The following is a 24,936-nucleotide window of genomic DNA, read 5'->3' on the forward strand; positions in this document are numbered from 1 at the left end:
TTGTACCCTTCGTTAGTGCAGAAAAGATCCAACCTAAACAACGTGCCTGAGAATCAACTTAATTCAAAAATCGTGGTGTCAGCCGGTGGAATAGTTTATACTTTCAATGTGCTATGAATCGCACGTCAAAGGGTAAGACCTCATTAATCCTTAGCTTGCACATGTTTAGACTTTTTAATATTGTCGTTCGTAGGGGGGAGCGACAGCTGGTTAACAGTAAAACAGATTTTACCAGATTTTTTTTCAACTGGCAGCTATTTTACCAGATCACACTGATGTGTAGGAACGTTAGGAGAGGAGAATATTTCGAAAATTCAATATCAGTCATCAGACTTATTTTGATTTCTGTTAGAGTGTTCCATCCCCACTTTTGGGGTTTTGTTCACAAGATGACTCTGTTACTTGTTAACAAACCCTTATCTCAGACGAAGGTTTCATACAAGCAGTGGATCTACATCAGTCCAGTCCCAGTCACCCTGCCGCTTGGGTCGGATCTTTCCTGCACTGAAAAGGAGTAATACCCCGAAAACAGTCTGTAGGTGATCTACTCGATTGATTTCAGCATGGTCCTGATGCTGAATGAACGAGAGGCATCTGCAAGATTATCCTCTGCAAGGTAACTTGCATAAATGTCTGTCCTGCAGACCAGATCCTACTGTACAGGAATGTTGGGAAAGGTGAATATTTCGAAATATTTATTCACCTAATATGTGATACAATCATCAGACATTTCGTTATCTGTTACAGTGATTTAATTTTATTTCTATATTCCAAATGTAAAATATAAAAACTGCATTTATCATTATCTTTTCAAAAAAGAAAAGATAATTATACACCATATACTTACTAGAATGAGGCTCATTGGTAATCTTTCTTGTCCTATTCCATTCCACCCGATGTTCACCGTCTGATTTTAAAATGTGTTCTGATAATTTTGATCCTGTCAATTGTCTATTTTTTATATAATCTCGATGTTCATTCTTACGTACTTTCAATGGTCTTGAGGTTTCAACAATGTAACTTTTACCACAAGAACAAGGTATTTCATAAATACAATTTTTTGTTTTTTCTTCAGTGTTGTCCTAAGAGACGTAAGCAAAAAGAATCAGCGTATATTCTCATGTCTCGAGAGAATTGTATCTCGAATAGCTCCTTAGAAATAGACCTTACTTGGCTACCCATCTTGAAAAAAACTTTGGATAGTTGCGAAATGGCAACAAACTGATATCAGAGAGTACCTTGTGTTTCAGTTGTCAATCAACAACATTGACATAATTTCATATTTCAAAACTTTTTTGACATCTGTCGAAGAAGTAAAGAAATAAGCTATCGAAAAAGGAATGACTGTGAAAATATTCGAATTCTTTATTCATTTCTGAAGACGGAGGCAGATTTTGGCCTCCGAAACGTAAAAGATAAGTATTATTTCTTAATAATTTTTTTTTTGATAGGCAAAATTGTTAAATACGACAAGTTACTGATAAATAGAAGATTTTTTTTTGTGAAAAATACTTTGATTTTTACGCAGTAACTTATTGGGGTAAACTAAAAAGTTTGCCCTTCTACACTTGTATAAAGTTCTCCATTATAATTTTTATATTTTTTCAGATTGTGGAAGGTAACAATTAACCAAAAAAGGTCGATAAAAAAACTGATTTTTTCCTCCACAAAAAATGACTTTCGTTACATATTTATGTTCTTTGACATATCAGCATTCAAGTTCCATACTTATTACTCTTTTTGTACAAGGTTACTTATTGAAAGGAAACTGGAAAAATGATAAAAGAAATTGTCAGAAATAATTCATTATTAAAATAGATAATACAAAAATGGGGAAACAATTATGTTTCTATCTGAGAAACAATTCAAACATATCACAATAAATCTAGAATCCTAAAATTATAGTGCTTATATACACAATTATGGCACAAAATTATTAGTCCTGTACCATGTAACGACATACACAATCAAAATTTCTACAGCCAATTACTACATATATGTAAAGCTGAAATTCAGGTACATATCAATTCAAATCTAATCATTAATATAGCCCCTAATGGCTTGCTTTTTTGTATTATCAGAGAATCAGGAGATAGCCATTTCAAAGAATCCTGATAAATTTGGATGAAATTTCTCATATAGCAAAACAGAGTAATAAAACCGCAAACCCTAATCTCTCATACTGATTCATGATTACAGCAGCTATACCAAATCGAAAAGCTGCTTTCATTACCTTTGCATTCCAGAACATTAAAATTAGCCTGAGCCACGTTGAACATATTTTTGGAGTTTCTACTTTTCGTGACACTTTCGTGTTTTGATTCTGATTTCTACTTTTCCAATGATGTCTATGGAAAACACCATATTTGTCAATGTAATAGCTAACCCTTCCTTCTGGGTTCATGGTTGTAATGTATCAAAACAGGATTACTGATGACTCTTTATCATTGTTGTTTTTTTGTGTACGTGTATGTTTTTCAGTTCCACTTAGTAAAGAAAACTTAAATTCGTAATAGCTTTTTAAATCTCTTTTTAAAATTCTATAAATTACCTTGACATTTGACGTTGACAAGAGCATAAACATGGCCTAGGCGTGACGTCACTTTTGTGTTTACTTCTATCAGTGCGTTCCACTAAGCACTCACAACGACCACGCTCACGACCACGGTTTTTGCCGTTCCACTTGGTTCTGGGCGTCACAATCATTAACTCAAGTGGAATGGATTTTGGAGCGTTTTGAGCGTTCATTTAAATAATACACATGGCGCGTTTAAAAAAAACAAAACAAAAAGTTGATGAGGTTATGTTACAATTTGTAAGTGGTATCAATAAGTTCTATTAATTGTTGGTTAAAATGATTTATTAAACAAAAATTATGTATATACTTTAATTTTAGAGGAGTATTTAACTAATTTATGTTCGTATATAATAAAAATGCCTTTTACGGCGGCAGTTGGAAATTTGTTGGGGCGTCGAAATAATGCTCCACAAAGTACTAGTTCGTCCAGCTCAGATGAAGAATGGAATACAAATTTATAAAAATATAATCGTGAAAAACGAAAACTTAGACCACGTATTATTGATTACGATAATGTAATTACTCGTTATTCAAATGAAGAATTTAAAAGTCATTTCAGGTAAACTACTTTTTATCACCTAATACACTATAGATTTTGAAAATTTTACTCATGGAATTCTTTATTGATCTCTTTAGACTTTCAAGATGTACATTGAATTATTTACATGAGCTGATACAAGAAGATTTAGTCCGACGTGTTCCCGGATGTCCTAGAATTATTGTTAAAAGCATCATTAGATAAAGAAAGGTCGTTATCAACATTAGTCGATGTCGATGGTCCTGATTGTTGATTGGAGGCTTTTGTTACTAATTTTGTAGCAAAAATTGTATCTGAAATTTAAGTTTCTCTTGACAAATATATTTTTATTGATAATTAAAGTTGTTGATTCATCAATTTAGGTTATGTTATTGACAAATGATAAAAATATATAAATTGCGATAAATTATAAACTGCAATTATGCTCAATAAGCTTCATTTAACAATAATATTTACCTGTTAACGCACGTTCAGCATCTGCAGGAGAAAGTTTGAGATCCACAACAGTATCTCGTTCGCCACAATAGAACGATATTGTTGTTGTTGCCATGTTTGCTGCTTTTAGTTTTAAAAATTGCGCTCAGTTTTTCAAAACGCTCACATCGACCAACCTCTTGAGATGGGTCGTCGTGAGCTAGGCGTGAGCATTAGTAATGACGTCATTAATGACATTTTCGCCGCGACCACAACGATCGCGGTCGCCATGTGGAACGCCTGAATGAGTATTTTAGGCGTTGTGAACGCTTAATTAGTGGAACGCACGGTATACGGTGCTTTTACTTATATTCCACCTGTGGATCACACAACGTCTTAGCCACTGCGTCACAGCATCATGTGACAAATCAAATTTCAAAATTTTCACATGGAAACATGCAAGACATAAGGGCTAGTTCATGTTGGAACGAACATAGCATGAAAAGTACGATTTAAAATGGCGTCGTGTTTATCGTAAAAAAGTTGAAAAAATTGGAACTTTTTTGCGATTTCCGCAACAAACGTCAACATACAATGAGGTTATATTGCTATTTTATTTGACTCTCGTTTTTCAAGCCCATACATCGAAATTGAATCTGAATTGGACGAATGTGTCAGATTGTTCAAATTATATCAACTTTAGCGTATATATAAAGCTTCATTGAGAAAACCCCGTCGTTATGGCGTGAGAAATATTTTCAAAAACAGAAGAAAATATGGAGAATATCACAACCTTGTAGCTGGAATGAGAATTAGTGATCCAGAGAAATATTTCAACTATTTTCCATTATTCAATAAATTATTGAATTTGGTTGGCCCTTCATTAAAGAAAACTCATTTTGTAAAAGAACCCCTCGCTCCTGCACTTGAGTTGGCAGTTACGTTAAGATAAGTTGTTTGAAGACACGCTACTATTAAACAAAACTTGAGAAAATTGTTAGTCCTATTTTCTGATATGATGGGGTCTGGTCTTAGAAGTCGTAATTCGTATGAGTCGTGTCATCATTCAGGTTCATGTAATAAAATTTAAAATTCAACAATAAAATCCCTAGATATTGCCCGCTTCAACATGAACAGGGTATTTTGACAATTGGGCCAAATTTGCGGAACCGCAAAAATATTATCGCAATCGTTTTAATATGAACTCACCTTGAAACATCTTGACGAAGTTTATGAGTGACGTAAATGCCAGGGCGTTAATCTCTTCATCTTTTTTTAAATGTAGAGTCAATGTTCTCTCTTGAGAGAACTGGGCAAAAAACGCTGAAGACAGTGACTAGTGAAAAGCAACAAAAGCAAAGAGAAGATTGCAAAAAGGGATTAGTGAAAACACGTGGAAAAAGAACTTATGACCTTGAAAATTCACTATAAATTGTCAGTAGAACAGATTGCCGTTTCCGTTAAATTGTCTTGCACTTTATCTATCCTATCATCTTGTACATTGGTATTTTTTTACAAAATGATATTTGTAATGATGTGATAATCATAATTCTTGCATTGTTTGTTGAATTCGCATATATGTGTTATATTGATTGATTTTTCTTTCATGTAATGAATATTCCAAGAAAAAAATTGTGAATAATGTCATAGTTATAAAACTCTATGAACGAAACGAAATTGAGAGTGAACGATGCAAGATATTCAAAAGAAACGTCCAACAGAAGTTCAAATAGATATTAACTCATGTGATGAAATTGGCGAATACCTAATGAAAATCCAAAACATTCGAAAAACACTTCATTGTGAGATTTTTGCTAAACATTTTTAGAAGAACACAACACGTGTTTCGCTATAGAATAGCTTCTTCAAGCGTGTCTTTACTGTAAAAGCACGCCTGCAGAAGCTATTGTATAGCGAAACACGTATTGCGTTTTTGTATAACTGTTTTGTGTAAATCCCACAATGAAGTGTTTTTCGAACATATTTATTTGTAATCAAACCTGTTCGTGACTTAAGAGACAAAAAATTAAAAATGCAGGTAGAAGGAAACAGAAATTGTCTCATGGGCAATTCAATTGCAGATAACTATAGAACTTTCTGATGTATAGAATGCTAAAACATACAAATTCAGTATCCAAAGATTCCTCAAAAAGAAATTGATAATTTCTGTTTTTTTTTTTGTTGAAACTCTCAATATGTATTCGTTACTTCAAACAAAACAGAAAATGATCTATGAATTGAGTTTTTTCAACATAAAATAAATTACAGCTGACCCTAGACAACAAACTTTAAGAATGAAAATTTGCCTAGAAGTATGAATAAACGCTCATCACTCAATGCGATGGTAGTTTGATAGTAAATTTTCGGATAAACATGAACGAGCCTTTCGTCTATGAAGGTAATAATAATTGTTTTCCTAAAGCTTGGCGTTTTAATGGATTTCGTTCAATCCGTGATCCTCTCAAATATTTCGTAACATAAAAATTGATGTTCAGATGTCTTAGGGAGTAAGGCTATGGTGGTATCAATGTAAATGCGAGCAACACAGGTTTTTCAACACTGGGATAGTGGGAAACACGAATACATCATATGTCAATGTGTAGTCAAAAGTCAAAACAAAAATTTAAATTATGAAATCAAATATAGTTCAATTTTCATTTTGACCTTTGTTCATTCACATATTTTTGAACGGAATAATTACTTTATGCCTTCATTCGCATTATATCCACTTCGCTGGTGGTGTGACAATACAAATTTTATAATTCCGTTGTCAACCTTTGATGAACTTTCAATGTTAATGAACTGAATTAGGAAATGCGAATGGTAAAACATTCTGTAATATAATATAAACTGGATATTGCAGTGATTTAAAATAATCAATAGAAATGGCCCAGCGAAATATTTTCAATTATGAGAGCTTGGTACATGCCACTGCAGGAGCAACTGTAAGTTTCATTTTGGAATTGTATCTTTTTTTTTCAACTTTCATTTCAGGGTAGCATCTTCGCTATGACCAGCGTATACCCTTTGGATATGATCAAGTTTCGAAAACAACGTGAGTTTTCATATACCTATTTTTATATAAGATATATATTCCAATTCAACCTTTTTGAACCCTGTTTTAAAATTAACTTCAATTATGTTTTTCATAAATGCAGCCCATATTAGGATGACTATTGACAATATACCAAGTGAACTTGACTCTGCAATTGTTTTTATTAATTTCGTAATTAAAATTTAGGTTGGATATTGCCCCTAAGAAATTTTTTTTCCAGTTGAAGATAAAGAAGTAATAGGCAAAACAACCTTCGAAGCCATTATTCATTTGCTCAAAAATGAAGGAATGTGAGTAATTATCAGTTGAATTTTTTTCTAATATTCAAAATAATGAATTTTTTATAGTGCCTCACTGTACCGTGGAATCAGACCTGTAGTGATAACATTAGGAGTATCTACCTTTGTGTATTTTTATACATTCCATGGAATAAAATCGGTTATACCCAAAGAACTCCAAAACTCTAAAACTGATCTAGCTTTGAGTATATTTTCAGGTAAGATGTAATAAAAGTATATCAACTGATGACTTTGACAAGTCATTCATCAGTTCAGAGCAATTATAAAAATATCTCCTTCAGTAGAGTTGTAACTATTTGCTGAAATTTTTTAAATACAACATCATCTTTGAAATATATATTTTGAATATTTACTGAAACCATTAGTATTTCAAACTGATTAAACTTGAAGCTGATGACAAAACAACTAATATAGCTTAACTTCCCAACCACTGATTCGAAATGTCAAAAGTTTTAGTTTTATCACATAGTGAAATGATATATTTCAAATTGTAGACAATGTACAAATGTTGTATCTTATGCAGTAACACAGACTGGCATCACATATGCACGTATTCACTCATCTGTGTTGGCTCACAGAAGACAATGTATTTTAACATCTCTTTTAACATATTATTTGCTCAAGATCCTCTGGATCCTAAACTTTTTTTTCATCATTGTCAACCCTATTCATATGATTCAAATTAAAATAATCTCCAACTGCACATGACCTTAAACACCTTATCGGGTCAATTCACAGAAAGTTCATTTATTTGACATGAATGTAAAATGTGTCTCATCAAAGGTTATCTTTAACCAACCCAACATAATTATCTTCACAATTATAACACAGATTACTCAACATGTGGTTACTAACTTATCTGAAGATAACTTTCAAATTTATTCAGGTTGAAGGTTTCCTACAGATTATTCTCTGAAAGATGGTATAATTTGGTGCTAGCTGATTATTAGGCTTATGAAATCATTGGTAGATATATGGAAGCACTAGCTCGTATCAAAACTGTAACGTTATGAAATTGCAAAAAGTAATTTGGTGCTTGTAACATATGGAAAAAATTAACATGCCTACAGTGTCTTTATTGAACCAAGAGTCGTTTAAGTGATATAAGATGCAAATATATTGCTTACTGTTTTTTTTTGGATATACAGCCTTCCACTGTCTGAAAATTAAACAAAGTCAAATCAATAGAGAATCTGTTGATTTTAGATAGAGTTTGGATGACCGGTTGCGTAGTTAGTCATGTATGGATTGAAGACTAGGAAATATGATAATTCATAATTTTGCAACTAAAAGTCAATTGAAACAGCTCCAAAGTTAGTTGTCACAGATTACGCAAAGTTTATAATATGTGAGAGAAAGTAATTGTTTACAGAAATATATCGTATTTAGAATAAAATTGAACCAAAGTATTTGGCTCAAAATCGCATTTCTGCTATTAATTCTATTAAGAATTTTTTAATGATTAACTATCTAGATAAGAATCCACGCCATGTTACCCCAATAACAAAGGGTATCTTATTAGCTTGACAGCTATCACTATTGATACTGTGAATTCGCTTCATTTCAATTTGTTTTAATTTTCAAAAATGGTTCCGGTCAGATCTTTGCATGAAAAAACGGGGGCAATCCTTATTACCGTTGAAACCGGCCGTAAGTTTCATCAGCCTAATATATCTCAGAGACGTTGAAAAATTTCAAACAAGTGGAAATGTAGCTAAAGCTAGAGGAGCTGGAAAAAAAAATTATTTCGGACGAGAAACAGACGCCAAAAAGTACACTGTATACATGCGGACGTAATTATTCCCCCCTTCTTAACTTTCGAACAGGGCATGATATATCAGAGTTGTAAAAGAAATTTGTAAAAAGGACTCATTTTCATTACTTTAAAAAAAAAAAAAGCAAATAGTATAACGTCACATTCCGCCGAGAGGAGCGCTATTAATTTTTCAATGGCAAATAGTAATCATAATTTTTTTGAATTTCGTTAACCAGTTGCAGATTTATTGATGTTTGAATTTGGGATTAGCAATTTTGTAACCCTGTCACCCTATATATCAAATTTGTTGAATTGAAAGTTCAAGGAAAAGAGAAATAAGCTGGTAACATCTTTTGCAATAAATAAGTGTTGATTTCAAGGGCATAAGATAAATTATTTCAACCCATTTTATTTTATACATAAAAAACATTTGTGCAAATATTCAAAATATTATTTTTGAACCTCCTGACAGTAAAACTGGAATGTTGAAACTCTTGGAATGTTGGAAAGTTTCTGTGGTAATGCTAGTACTAGTTTCGATAATTCTGTCTCTAAGTTCCGGTATCGTCCTAGGTTGCCTAACATAAACTTTCAATTTCATATAGCCCCAAAGGAAAAATCTAGAAGAGTTAAATTCATTTGAAAGAAACACTTACAATTTTGAAAATATAATTTGAAACCTCTGTGGTCAATGGGTTGAAGATAATTGGTAATACCTATTCCTTAAATACTAGATGGTTCGTGGATTATTTAAAAAACGATCCCTACGTGAAAAATATCAATACAAGTATTTTTTGTATGACGAGTGCTCTAGCCAATGAAACCTCTCGTAGAAGTGATTAAAGAACTTTGGTTAGAAGATCCATCAGATAGAGTGGTACTTGTGATCCACAGTTTGTAATCTTTGGTGTCGTAATGAATAGTACTGGAGTTTTTTCCCAACACCAAACCGTTATTTTGAAACCTCGACACGTGTTTCGATCACCGGGTGATCATCTTCAAGAGTAAGATTAAAGTAAATATACTTATGTTATCTTTATTCATACCATAGATACCTTTTCTAGTTACCTGTGTCTCTGAGTGTCTCAAATAAATTTTACAATGTGTCCTTATGTAATAGTCAGGTAAATCTAATGATTAAAATATTATTTTAACAAGCTATATAGTATACTATTAGGTAATGGTCCACCATCGTGTACTCTCATAGGCATCTAGATGCCTATGAGTGTAGAAATAAGTAATTATAAAAATATTATGAATAAATATGGTAGAACAATACCTAATAGTATCTAGCTTGTTAAAATAATATTTTAATTATTAGATTTACCTGACTATTTATTACATAAGGACACATTGTAAATTCAATTGAATACTAGTAGATAAGGCAATATTGTGAAATAAATTTAAGACACAGGTACTCTGTGTAAGTATATTTGTAAGTATATTTAGGTCAATCTTCCTCTTGAAGATGATCACTTGGTGATCGAAATATGTGTCGAGGTGTTAAAATAATGGTTTGGTGTTAGGAAAAAACTCCAGTAGCATTCAAGGTAGAGCGGTGAGGACATTTTTTTCCAGAGCCGAATCCAAAGCTTTACCCCTAGGAGTTTCTCTGATATCTTTTGGAAGATTTACACCAAGATATAATTAGAATCACTGAGGATCCTGAACCAATTTTTACAGGAATTGAGGAAAAATTCATGGACAGCAAAAAATCCAAGTGCCCGGTTGGAGTATCTGATGATAAACACTTCATAGATTGTGGATAGTTTCGAGCATATGTGGACCATCATCGGTAACCTTTGATCAATTCTGGGATTTGTCTCCCTATACTGAAGAGTTGGACTGTTGGATCTTAAAAGAGAATTTATAGTGTGAAAATTGTATAATAATTATCATGGATACAAATAAATCAACCCAAAATTAATCTGAAACACCATGCAACCATCCCATTTTTTATGAAAACTCAGATGAATAAACTGATGTCTAGTGTGGCATGTATGGGTACATTACAAAAATATAGTGTTTCCAATAAAAAATATTAATCCGAACCATTTTTTTTATTGAGTGAATCAAAAGTCAGAACAATATTTTCTTCATTTTCTTGGAAAAAAAGTAGAACTTTTCTATTGTAATTATGTTTTTGTACATTTGAATGAGCCAGCATGCATATTTATGAAATGAAAAACTATTTTTTGGTGTCTGTAATTTCTCGCTATTGAAAATCAAACACTGGACCGTATATTATGTTTACAAATAATAAAAAAGTGAGTAAAGTGTACATTTTACTAACCTTGTGTAGAGTACTTACTAGTAAGGATACCAAATCCCAGTTTAATATTGCACATGACAATACAATACTCTATCATACCTAGGTACCATCTCAAAGTAAAAAAAATTAATAGAAAAGAAACCAAGTACATCAAATTTATTCAAATAATGTCATTATTTGAAGACAATTGTGGATACTAACAATCAAAACGTTGTGAAGTAACTTGGCTTGAAATCTTTCAATTTTCATTTCATTTTAATTGTTCAATTTTCAATTTTTTGCTTAATTTTCATTTTATTTTTTTGTAATTTCTTTTCAGGGTTCTTTTGCTTAATATAATTGTTATTTTCAGCTATTCAATGGAAGTCCGAACTAATGAAATTCATCGTGAAACATTATCAATCACCTTCAAACAATGTTTTAACGATTCTCAAAATTTACTTTATAAGTATATACTTACTACCAACAAATTTGAAGTGGTTTTATAAAAGTTATACAACACAATTTGTAATTTATAATAGAAACATTAATTTTCAAAGGTATAAATTTCATGGAAAATGGCACCTGGTTAAATTGACTGAAAATCTGCAAAAACATTATTCAGAACATGGTGAATAAGAGTTTTAGTGATCCAGAACTTAGTAGAAGTTCATTATTTCGAGCTACAAGTTGACAAGTCAACTTGGTCTGTAATTTTAAGTTGTTCAGATAAGTTATGAAGCATTTTAACATTGACAAAAATATTACTTTGACTGGGCAGTATTCCAAACTGTCAGCTGGTTCTATTCCGATTCAACTCTTGAACTAGAATGAATTAACTATTACCACTTCTTATCATTATTATACTTAGGTATTGGATGGTTCTGACAGGCTTGAGTTGAATAATGATGTGGTGCTGTAGGTTTTGCCAGGTTTTTCTCCGACATTGTGCAATCTAGGTGACGACACCCTCATGTTCACTGTCACTATTTTCCGAGTTTGGTGACCTTGGGTAATATATTAACTCAGGATGTATAAACCTCTGATAAAACTAGCCGCTCACGCCAGCGAAACGTCTCAACATCCTTGTGTTGTTTATTTAATTGTTTCAAAGCATTATCGATTATAAAATTTTCACAATTATTAATGCTTCTCATATATATTTTTTCAGGTGTAGTAAATGTTCTAACAACTAATCCTCTTTGGGTGGTAAATAATCGTCTCAAAACCAAAGAAGAAGTACATTATACTGGTCTTCTAGATGGATTATTCCACATAGGGAGTACAGAGGGAATAGGAACCCTTTGGAATGGAGTAGGTCCTTCTCTGATACTGGTCACCAATCCAGCAATCCATTTCACCATCTATGAAGCATTGAAGAGAAAAGTGAACGTTAAGACTGCCACTGCATTTTTCATACTAGGTAATGATGTGTTGTAATTAATCTTGAGCTCCTAAAAATATGAGCAAAGGCTCATATTAGGATTCAGAATAACGTTTAAAAAAAATGCGTTTTAATGATTTTATAGGACACAAATGGTAATTGACAAATTAGGAAGAAAAGAAAGACCTTTGTTTTTTTGTTAATAATTAGAACTATCAATATTTAAGAAACAAAAAAAGATTCTAAAGAGAAGAAAATTTGTAATGTAAAAATTACAATTCTCGTAACTCTACCTCCATCATCTATAATTTCAAATCAACACAGAAAATAGGGCTACGTGAGCATTTTATGGCATGGACTCACCACTGCTGATGACACACATGCACACAAAATAGCGTTGCATCACTCATCGCCGAGAGGACACTGCCACCTTTTTGTTTAAAAGAGGGTTTTGTCTGATGGGTACTTAATTATCTATCCAACACTTTTTTATTTTTGAAATTCGGATTAGTTACTAGGTAATCATAAGTCATATATTAATTTTCACGATATATAGGGCCTTTTATTAAGCGCTACCTTTCTTTAAATTTGAATGAAACAAAGTGTGAGTGAGATGTCACTGAAATTTTTTATTCAGCTGAATTTGGCCAATGACATGGGTCATGTTGGCTTTGAGGACCGCTGTGGTTTTTTGCTTAATCGTACACCTGTGACTTAAGAAAAGCCCACAAGAAAAAGTATAACAGGGTCAAATCGCACAATCTCAGTGGTCAGTTCACATCACCTTCATGTGAGATGACCATACCCTCAAATCGCTTGTGCAGAATATCCAATGTGGCATGAGCTGTATGACACGTAGTGCCATATCTAGTTGGTGTCCAGATCATCCAATTCAAGCCAAAAGAAGTTGGTAATCATCAATCCATAGTGCTCGCCGTTGACAGCGATGGCCTGGCCAGTGTCGTTTTCAAAGAAATGTGAACCGATGAAACCGCCGGCTCAAAATCCACACCAAACATTGACTTTTCTGTATGCATTGGTATCGTCCCAAGTTTGACAATTTTGTTTGTTCACGTACCCATTCATCCAGAAAAGGGCCACATCGCTGAAGATAATTTTTTGATGAAAATTAGGGACAGTTGCCAACTGCTGCAGAGCCCATTCAGCGAACACCTGTAGTTGTCTATGTTCGTTTACCTTCACTTCCTGTACGGGTGCAGGCCCAAGTCACGACGCACGACGTTTATTCCGTGTTCTGTGTTTTTAATCTTCACAAGGCTCATTTCTCAGGCATCACCAAAGGATGGCAAATGAGTCAGTGTCAAAAACACAGAACACAGAATGAAACTTGGAAAAACAACCCTTCATACCCTGTCCGTGAGACTGTTTGATTTTTACATATATGCAAACAGTTTCAAAATAGTTTCTTTCTTTGAGGCAGCCTTCAAAAGTAGTGCCAACGATTACCAAGGTCTTACCTATTGACGTGTGATTTATATCACAGCTGAAAAATTAAACATAAAAGTGAATTTCAAAGCTCTTCAGAGTCCAACAAGTGTTGGTCAATACACATATTCGATCTATGAGTACGGCCACAAAATAAGTGAAAAACGCTCTTGACAATTTAGAAATCGACAAATAAGATGACCAGTGATATAGGTCCTATTCCAAACAGCACGTTCACTCTCTCACATAGTAAAAGAAATATAAACCAGAAAAATATTTGGTACATTACAAATAGTCATATGAATTAGGAATCAAGATATTATTACAAACTGACAATACTAGAAATTAATTTGATGATCCTCATTACCTGAAGCATTGTTATATAAATAGGCCTAACTTAAATATGAAATTCAGTTTTATCATCTCAGATAATGCCAACTTGATTAGCGAATCACACATTGAGAGTATAATGTTTTTGTTCTTGTGATGTAACTAACGTTACCGCAGTTTCGTCCTATAAGGACATTTTCAAACTAATATATTAATTTGAAAATGTGCTTTCAGGACGAAACTGCAGTGACGTCAGTTACAAATATAAGTGGTAAAAAGACATCGAAGTTTTATTTCTTATTTGTCATAATGATCTCCTACCACGTAATAACGGCAACATTCATTAATTTATTGACAATTTTTAGAAGAATTTTGTGAAGAAGATTATGAAAAATATTTTTATTAGATTCCTTGCCACTATATTCGATGAAGATTTTCAAAGCCTTTGGAAGTTTAAACTTTCAACCATTATTACAAAATGGTTTAGTTTTCAAAAAGTAGTTATTAATTTTCTGATAGGGCATCCAAACGTAAAGTGTAATGACATTCAATTACATAAGAAATCTTGGTTTTAGAACTAAAGGTTGCATTTTTTGTGAGATTCAAAAATTGTTTATATTTTGACCCTTGATTGAGTTTTCTCCTATACTTTATGTTTTAATTTTAAATAATGTCACATCATTTGTTGTTTCAGGGGCTATATCAAAATCTATAGCTACCGTCCTCACGTATCCTCTACAGTTAGCTCAAACTCGGCTGAGGCTAGCAAAAGATCGTAGGATGGGTACCGCTGCTCTGTTATTTATGATATTAAAGAAAAATGGACCAAAAGCCTTGTTCCAGGGTTTGGAATCAAAAATGTTACAAACTGTTTTCGCCACTGCATTGATGTTTGTTACTTATGAGAAACTTGCTCAATTAGTATTTAAATTATTACTTGGAAGTGCCAAAAGGAAAAGAATCTAATTTTTTTCAAGAATACAAAACATGTGTATTGTTTTTATTAGTTTTCTTATACATTGAAACTAGTGGCATAATTGGTTTATGTTCAGTGAGGAAATTTGAACTTATTGTCTATTATGCAAAGGATACATTAATGCTCTCATCTAGTCTACCGCAAATAATATATTGATTCTAGTTCATTCAATTCCATTATAAGGAATCACATCAATTTGAGTCACTGGGTTGTTTTTTCCTAGTCTGTTTCACAATGGACATTTTCATTGAGATTGGGCTAAACTATAAACCTCATTTAGTTTTTTCCTGAAACGATTGTAGTGTTCATCGGAATTGAATTTGGCAACTTTATTAAATTTATTCGCTAGCTTGAACTCGTTGAAAAATTCGTTTATGGATTCATCGGTTCAACTTAATTCTCAATTCTTTCAGTTCTCCACTTGAGTTCAAAAGACTATTTGTTTTGAGATTTTCAACACACATTATATTTTGTGAATGGTGATATGTCTTTCTTCTTAAAAACCATTTCAAAGTGTTTTATAGTTGGTTGCTCGATTATTAATCATAATTCAACAATTTTTCCATTTGCCTGTAACAAAGCAATATGCGAATTGTAAATTGTTTCATATATCTTTATATATATATATATATATATATATATATATATATATATATATATATATATATATATATATATATATATATATATATATATATATGTGTATATTTTAGGGCGCTAAGTGAAGTTGCTGAGAAAATTACAAAAACTCGTCAAAAATAATAACTTTTTCCTATAAAATGTTTGATGGAAATGAATGATTTTTTGATAAACATTTTAAAGGAGAAAATTGTTCATTTTGACGAGATCTACCACATACTTAGTTTTTGTAATGTTCTCAGCAACTTCACTTAGCGCCCTAGGAGCTAAGTAATATGATCATATAGAAAATTGTTAATATCTCGAAAACGATCACCTCCAGCGTTGTTGAGGAAGTGTTAACTTTCTCACTTGGAAAAGGTGTGGCAATTAGGTTTTTTCAATAAAAGTACCAAAAAAGTTAGGGCAATTTGAAATAAATAATGACAGTTTACGCAGCGCCCTCAGATATGTAAATTATGATTTCTTACGTCAAAAAAAAATCTGTACTCACCTGTATTCACAATCTTCATTTTCAAAATTACTTCTTGCAGATAATTCAGAATCTCTTTAACCCTTTTGATAGTCTTCATAAACTTGTTTTTCATACAAAAATTGTGTTTGTCTGGAAATAAAATTCATTATTTCAGTTTTCCAATATCATATACTTTCTGATTTGTATTTAATCTCTAGGTATTTCTGTTCCCTGTAACACTAAATTTATAGTGTTGTGTTGTAGTTCCAAAATAATCATAAGTGTTTGCCTTGGGAATTGCGGTAATATCTACATTTGTATTGTAATAAATACGAACTATTCGTATTATTACCTCAAAAATGTTCAAAGTGAATGAAAAATGAAATATATCAGATTATTCTTTAAACCAATTCATCGAAAAACTTGATTCTCTAAGCTAATGAAACAGACGAGCCATCACATTTTTCATCAGTGATTAAATCAACCAAACATCTATTGATAATGCTGAATCTATAAACGAAATCATACTAAGCTCTGATCATCCAACAAACAAAGTAACCCAAACAATGATAGATGCGTGATCGAAGCATGACCACCCACAAATATCTATTGGATAAAATAAACAAGCCTCCTTACGCTGACCAATCAGATTTAACTGCAATCGGCTGGCGGAATTCATTCAGGTATATCGCTAGAGGGTCGGAGTTGTGAGTTACGTTTTAACATCTGTAATGTGTACAAAGTTTGAAATTTTTAAAATGTCAAGTACTGATGCCGCTGAAGGAATTGCTAATTTGTGTCCCAACACTCCGCCTAAAAAAATTTCCTTTATCCAGCCACATATTATTAAAAAAAATCGATTATTCCATAGTGCCACTTTGTACAAGCACCTTAGTCTGGGAGATCACATGCACTATGCATGATAATGTTTTGGGGCACTTTTTTGTTAGATGGACAGAGTATAGTGCATTGAACAAATCGTTGAATAAACTCACTTCCTTTAACAAATCGTTGAATAAACTCACTTCCTTTATACATTCTGAAAAATGATTCAAAGAGGGAATGTTAAAAATGAAAGTGACGTCACCAACACGAGTTAAAACACTAGTTTCTCACTCACAGTTGAATGAACTGCGGATTGATTTAGTTCTGAATTTCAAACAATATCGATTGTACCCCTTTTTTGAATATGTGAGTTCGAAGGCTCTTTCTAGTCAAATTTATCTCTGAACAAAATTTTTAGATAATAAAACAAATCTTTTTAGAGATATGGCATTAAATTTTCAGTACCAAATTATTCCCAGTGATGATATTCATTTTTTAATTTAAATTTTGATGAATATTGACAGTGACAGTGTATTTTTATTTTTTTTATTTATTTTTTTTTTAAATAAACAAACCCATGTCTTCTCTTATCCTGGCCTGAAGATTTTTCTCCATAGCAATGGTCTTGGAGTTTTCGAAACTTATTGAGTGGTGGCCACACACAATTCGTGAAGCAATAGAAATTGAAAAACGTCCCAATTGCCTCAACAAGCGAGATGATTCGCAGAGACTACCAGAAGCGTGGAGGTCATTGTTGTCACACAAGATACCTGAAAATAACTCAGGTCCCCTGTCCGGCAGACTGGACACCTGCCACCATACATCTACCTCTCTATACCTCTCCAACAATATAAATATTGGCCCCGAACAGCAAAGTGACCAGTGCGAACTCAGAGCTGAACACAGCAAGCATAGAGCTATTGACGAGACTTTGGGGCAAGGGAAGTTGCGACCTAGCCTCAAGTCATGTAAGTACAGTTCCAAGTGATTCTTGAAAATGGCTCGAAAGCAGGAGCTGAAATGTTAAAAAGATGAAAATTACAGACGTGGTGCAACCTGGAACGCAGACAACAGTATATCAAATTACTGACCGCCGACACCTATCCGAAAACACACACAAATAAATAAATATGTATATATATATATATATATATATATATATATATATATATATTTATAATATATATATATATTACAATGTAGGTTTTCACGGATGGTAGAATATGATGTGTTGTTTTTCCGGGTGTTCATCCGTTGTGTACTATTCGATAGTCGACGTTTCGCCATCATCTCAGATGGCATTATCAAGACGAGTTACTGCTTCGCTTCGAGAGGTGTAACACCTCTCTATATATATATATATATATATATATATATATATATATATATATATATATATATATATATTTATCCTACCTACGTTGTCAGACCCAGCATATTCTTCAGGCAACCACAGACCCACCAGAAAACAACGAGTTCATGGAGTATATTTTATAATTTACTGATCACTTCACTATCCAAAATATAAGCATACTTCGAGGGGAAATGATAAGTAAAAATTAAAAATTACAACATTCCTTAGTATCTATCAGTCCCACAATATTCAACCACTTTTTCAGACCAATGTGTTAAATAATGGATATTTGTGCGATGATCCCGTTCCCAGCGGTGTTGCTAAAAGTATGGGTCTGGTAACGTTAATTACATAGTTTTGTCGCTGCATATTTTTTGTGCACATTAGCTGTGGAATCCATTTATTGGTAAAGACGTTCAATGGCTCAATCTCGTTGAAAGTGAAATTAATTTTTTGTCGAGAAAAGAAATATTTCAGTACCTTGAAAAATTTTAAAATATATATGCTCTTGATATAACTAAGGTATCAAATTAGTAAATTATTTCTTAATTATCTCAAAGTGGAATCTGAAAGTGTGAAATCAATGAAATACTGTTATTTCTTTAACTTCATAATATAATATTTTTCTTACACCCTGTGTAGAATTTCATTATGAACAGGAAGAGAAAGTTGCCAATTACCCATCTGGCATACATTTGCTCATATACAGGGTTTTATCGAAAAATATTTAAATATCATTTGAAAAAAATAAAAACGTTCTACCTTATCAAGCCCTTGATGGCATCTAACACTATCTGTTGAGGTTCGTTAAATGAATCGGTAGTAAATTACTCGGTATTGGTCCGAAATAGTTGCTGAAGATCGTGGGACCGGTAATGATGGACGGATAGATAATAAATGTGTACTTTGGAAACTTGTAGCGTTTTGCAAAATTCGTATATTTGAAGAGAGAATACATTCTGATGAAGTAAGGAACGTTTACACCAAAAATAAAAACAAGAATGTGATCAGCCTCCTGATAATAAAGTTGATTCTTTCCATGAAAGACTATAATAAAATTTGATGTGAAACCAAATAAAAACAGTTATCCTTTCAATTATCAAAATTCATATTTGAAATGAGGTCGTTCATATGAAACAGGAGTGTTTGAATTTTATATGCACTTATAACTCCCTCAAGATAAATAACAGGTAACAAATCAGAACATTATTAAATAATATTCATCATACTATGAAATATAGTTATTACTCTTTCTAGTCAGTTGATTTCAGATTTTCTTTCGTTATATTTGTTTGAATATTTCATCTTTGTTATAGGTCTCACTGAAATATATACAGGGCTATTCAAATTGGTTTCTGTACATGGGGATCTCGTAAACGATAAGAGATAGAGTGTCGGTTGAAGTGTGGCAAAGTCGCGTATTTTAGAGACCCATTCAATGGTGTGAAAAACCGAATATAGCTCCATTGCTTCTGGAGATATACAGGAAAAACTATAAATTCCAAATTATTTTTTTGCCTGTATCTTCTTTATTCGCAGACATATTGAAAATCTGTCCACGTTTTGCTATTGGCATTCGATATGGGCTATCAGAATATGTCCATGAATTTTTATAAAGGGTGTCATTTGACTTGGGCCACATCTTTGAATTTTTAAATACGGACCTGTATTTTTTGTTGTAATTGTTGGATCGTTGACGTTCACTTCATACTGAGAAATTGAATTCAATTTCATATTTTGGGATGTTTAGGTAATATTTTATTATAATTGGGTGAATTATTTCCTTTTAAATTACGGCCCTCGGAATTGGTTGACTGAGTACCATAGAGTTTTTCGAGAGTCTTTTTTAAATTTTTAGATACCTATTCATATTTTTTCACATTTCCATTGCTCTGAGCGTTTTCTACAATGAACTTCCAATAAGATAACCTTTTATGATTATCTGAAGCATATCGACAATAAATAGATTATGTGTTTTGATAAGCAGAAAAAGAAATAATAGCAATAATAACATCCGAAACGAATACTATAATTGTAATGAAAATTGAAATGAAGTAATTTATATACACAATCTCAAGTCTTCCACATTTTCTCTCTGCCAGCATAAATCCTATTTTTCAATGTACTCCTTAGGAAATAGTCCAGACTTGCAGGCCATCTTATTGGCGCATTATTTGCTATCCATCTGTTGTCGAATGTGATATTCAGAAATTGATTAATCTCTCTTATACAATGAGGACGAGATCCAACATGTTGAAACCAGATTCCATTCAACTTACCTATTGGAATATCTTCGAGGTATTCAGTAAAGGTGGTCCTTGAGAATTGCAAATAACGTTCGCCATTCAAGGTCTCCTGGAAAAGATGTGACCCAAGAATTTTATTTTCCTGCCCATACATTGAATCCAAATTGCACTTGAGGACGAACTTTTCTGTTGATAGATGAATAGCAAATAATGGATCAATAAGATCGTTTGCAAGATCACCAGATCCTTATATTTTAGATTTTTATCTATGGGGTCATTGAAAAATAGGATTCATGCTGGCAGAGAGATATACAATATGGAAGACTTGTGATTGAGGATTTTGAATGCTTTCTCAACAATGCAGCAAAGAAGTATATTAAGGGTAATAAATAATATGAAAAAACGAGTTCAAAAATGTCTCGAAATGGATGGACTCCAACTCGAACACTTATTGTGCCATTAATTTTTTTGTGTATATAAATTACTTCATTTCAATTTTTATTACAATTATAGTGTTCGTTTCAAATGTTATTATTGCTATATTTCTTTTTCTGCTCATCAGAACACATATTATAATCTATTCCTTGTAGATGTGTTTGGTGCAATCATAAAAGGTTTTCTTATTCGAAGTTCATTGTAGAAAACGCTGAGAGCAATGGAAATGTGAAAAAATATGAATAGGTATCTAAAAATTTTAAAAAGACTCTCGAAAAACTCTACGGAACATAGGGAGACGTGAAAGTTGCTAGTGTGTTTTTATTTAATTCAGTCAACCAATTTCCAGGGCCGTATTTTAAAAGGGAATAATTCACCAAATTATAATAAAATATTATACCGAAACATCCCGAAATATAAAATTAAATTCAATTTCTCGGTATGAAGTGAACGTAGACGATCCAAAAACTGTAACAAAAAATGCAGGTCCGTATTTAAAATTTCAAAGATGGAGGTGGCCCAAGTCAGATGACATCCTGTATAAAAGACACATGGACATATTCTGATAGCCCACATCAAGTGCCAATAACAAAATGTGGACAGATTTTCAATATGTCTGCGAATAAAGAATATACAGGCAAAGAAATAATTTGGGATTTTTTGGTTTTTCCTGTATATCTCCAGAACCGAAAGAGCTATATTCGATTTTTTTACATCAATGAATAGGTCTCTAAAATACGCAACTTTGCCACTATTTAACCAACACTCTATCTATCATCGTTTACGAGATCCCCATGTACAAAAACGAATTTGAATAGCCCTGTATATGAATGTTTTAGTGTGTATTTTTATCCTTGGTTTATTTTGAGTTGACATATATTAACTTTAAAGCACTTGATGAAGTCCGGATATATGAGCGTTAATAAATCATTGAACTAAAAATTAACTATATTCTTACACATTGACCAGTGGCTTTAACGGATATTTGAATTACTACTCCTCTACTTATTTAGCTGAAATATCACTTTTGACTCATACAATGTATATTGACACTGGAAGAGTTAGACATAACTCTTGTATATTTGCAACTGATCCACACATAACAATCACTCGTTATGTGTGGATCAGTTGTATGAATCATGGACTCCATGATTCATACAAAAGTTTTAGGAGTTCATGAGAGCTATATTTTGATATCATTTTTAAATATACAGGGTGTTTGGTGTAGGTGCTACAGACCAAAATTCCATTTTTTTAAATAAAACGCCCTGTATATCATTACATATTCAGATGCTACGTTAAATTCTGATATCATTTCATGTTTGGTTTTTGAAATTCGATTACGGCGTTGTTGAGTTATTGCTTAAAATGTAAAGTCTTAAGAACGACTATTATTTTTAAAAATATCTCATACAATTGTTCTCTGTGCATCAGATCACATGAAAATTAGTCAAAATTTTGGGTGTTCGAAGTAGTGGTTTCAATTTTGAGTTGTGGAATTCAGTCAGGAATCATTTTGAATATGAAACAATTGCGAAATTGAAAGAGGTGTATTCGAAAACAATTCTTTAATTAATAACAATGTAAATAATATAACTTGATAAATCATTTCATAAGAATGGTGAGTACCTAGAAATAAGTCATAAAAATTGTTCAAAGTGATGCCCATTAGATATTATACAGGCTTCGAAACGTCGAATCACTTCTCTCGTACAAGTCGCTCTTATAATATCAGGCGTAATGTCACTGCACGCTAGTCGAATTTTCATTTTCAGATCATCCACATTCAAAGGGGGAGTAGTGAAAACAATATCTTTTAAATAACCCCATAGGAAAAAATCAAGTGGTGATAAATTTGGGGAACGAGCCGGCCACCGAATTGGACCCTTATTACCAATCCATCTATTTGGGTACGTTCTATCCAGATATTCAGTAACAACCTGTGAATTGTGAGGAGGAGCACCATCTTGTTGCCACCAACTTCCTTGTCGTTCTGCTATGGGAATATCTTCCATCAACTGGATCAAATCATTTTCTAGAAAATGTAAATATCGCAATACATTGAGATTTTCATTGAAAAAGTAAGGTCCTATGATGCGGCCATTGAACAATCCACACCATACATTAATACCCCAAGTAGTTTGAAAATTACTTTAGCGGACCCCGTGGGGATTTTCTTGAGACCAATAGTGACTGTTATGTCGATTCACAACTCCATTATTGTGGAATCGCGATTCATCGCTCCACAAAATTTGACTGAATATGTTAGGACTTTCATGTAATATTACCTGAATACAAGCAATGAATTCAAGTCGTCGTTCAAAGTCCGTGGATTTCAAACTTTGTACCAACTGAATTTTGAATGGGTGGTATTTATTTTCTTTCAGAATTCTCTGTACATTAGATTTACTCACACCGACTTCTTCTGCAAGAGTACGGATAGAAACATGTGGATGAATAATAATATAAGCCAACACATTGATCTCTAAATCTTCAGTTCTAACAGATCTCGTATGATGACGATGCTTTATAGTAGAAGGAAATGACCCAGTTCGCAATTTTTCTACAACTCTCGAAAAAGTCATTCGTGACGGAATGGGTCTGTTTGGAAAACGTTCTTGGTATAGACGTTGTGCTTGACGGCAGTTTTTCTGAGATTCCCCAAAAATTAATAACATATCAATGCAATCACTTGGACTAAACGCGAAAGGCATACTGGAGTTTTCGCACAAAGAACACAGTTACTGTTTTGCAAAGAATCACTGAATCGAACTGACAAGTAGATACAATTCAACATTTGTTACTATGGCATCAACAAGCATAAGATACTTGATGAAATTGTGCAATATATAGCAATTCACCCTCAAGTTAGTCACATTCTCAAGAATTTCAATACAGTACAACTTCTCTAGTTCGGACACTCGCTGATTCGGACACTCCAGTAATCCGGCGTTCCTAGGTGTCCGGATATTTTACCTCTGTAGTCCGGACAAATGAATGTTTTCAATACGAATCGATATTAAACGCGGATTTTTCCTTTTTAAACTTGTCAAAACCAATATTGTTCGCAACCTAACGGGTTTGGCGCCTTTGGCGGTCAGTTATCGTTTAGTTACCGTGCGTCGTATCTTAAAATCTTAAAAAAAAATGGCGCCAAATAAACGACCGCATAATACAGTTACTCTTGCGGAGAAATGTAAAATAGATTTTCTTGATAAGGTGAGAAGCATACGCCGTGTGGCTAAGAAATTTAACGTTCCAAAATCAACTGTAAGTGATATAAAGAAAAACAAAACTAAAATAAAAAGATTTGTGTCGGAGTCATTCAGTGGAGCAGGTATGTGTGATTTAACTTTTATTGCAGATAATGTTATTATGAAACATAATGTTTTCAGGTAAAAGGCAGGTTATCCGAAAGGGAGAACATCCCGAAGTTGAAGCTGCTTTATATGGATGGTTTCTACAGCAGCGTAGTGCTCATGTACCTATTTCTTCTGAGATTTTGCGAACGAAAGCTAAACAATTTTATGAAAGAATAAGTGGGAAGAGTGATTTTTTTGCGAGTTCAGGTTGGCTTGACAAATTCAAAAAAAGGCACGGAATACGCTTTCTTAAAGTGTGTGGTGAAAAACTTTCCAGCGATGTAAGTGCTATAGTACCATTTCAAGAAAAATTTCTAGCTGTGGTTAATGAAATGAAGCTAAGTCGTGAACAAGTTTATAATGCTGATGGGCCTTGCCGGACACTACGTGGGTTCATGGTCAGGAACAATCAGCTCCAGGGCGAAAAATATCTAAAGATCGCGTAACATTTATGCCCTGTTGCAATGCGGCTGGAACTCATAAGTTACCCCTTTTAGTTCTTGGAAAATCCGCAAATCCAAGGGCATTTAAGAATGCTACTTTACCTGTCAACTACAAGGCAACCAGCAAAGGTTGGATGACCAGGACATTGTT

General features: G+C 32.9%; 1 protein-coding gene and 1 long non-coding RNA gene across 2 annotated transcripts; one reads left to right on the forward strand and one right to left on the reverse strand.

Moving 5' to 3' along the window:
* Positions 1-1,789: 1,789 nt before the first annotated feature.
* LOC111515426 (uncharacterized) lies at positions 1,790-3,740 on the reverse strand. Its single transcript, XR_002723536.2, has 2 exons — positions 3,573-3,740; positions 1,790-3,409 (listed from the first exon to the last, which is right to left on the reverse strand). It is a non-coding gene; the product is annotated as an uncharacterized lncRNA (long non-coding RNA).
* Positions 3,741-6,119: 2,379 nt separating this feature from the next.
* PMP34 (Peroxisomal Membrane Protein 34) lies at positions 6,120-15,050 on the forward strand. The gene is made up of 6 exons (XM_023171650.2): positions 6,120-6,475; positions 6,525-6,585; positions 6,806-6,875; positions 6,933-7,081; positions 12,063-12,314; positions 14,746-15,050. The coding sequence occupies exons 1-6, from the start codon at positions 6,416-6,418 to the stop codon at positions 15,015-15,017; spliced, it is 864 nt and encodes a 287-aa protein (XP_023027418.1). The 5' UTR covers positions 6,120-6,415; the 3' UTR covers positions 15,018-15,050.
* Positions 15,051-24,936: the final 9,886 nt, after the last annotated feature.

Source organism: Leptinotarsa decemlineata, unplaced genomic scaffold, assembly GCF_025532065.1.
Source record: "Leptinotarsa decemlineata unplaced genomic scaffold, Ldec_3_MD MMD2_tig00026299_RagTag_RagTag, whole genome shotgun sequence".
Lineage (NCBI taxonomy): Eukaryota > Metazoa > Arthropoda > Insecta > Coleoptera > Chrysomelidae > Leptinotarsa > Leptinotarsa decemlineata.

Bases quoted from the DNA above. Each gene is read 5' to 3' on its own strand.
- PMP34 (XM_023171650.2), top strand. From the start codon at position 6,416: ATGGCCCAGCGAAATATTTTCAATTATGAGAGCTTGGTACATGCCACT. The intron at 6,876-6,932 runs GTGAGTAATTAT...AATTTTTTATAG, and splicing joins TTGCTCAAAAATGAAGGAAT to TGCCTCACTGTACCGTGGAA. The intron at 12,315-14,745 runs GTAATGATGTGT...TTGTTGTTTCAG, and splicing joins CACTGCATTTTTCATACTAG to GGGCTATATCAAAATCTATA.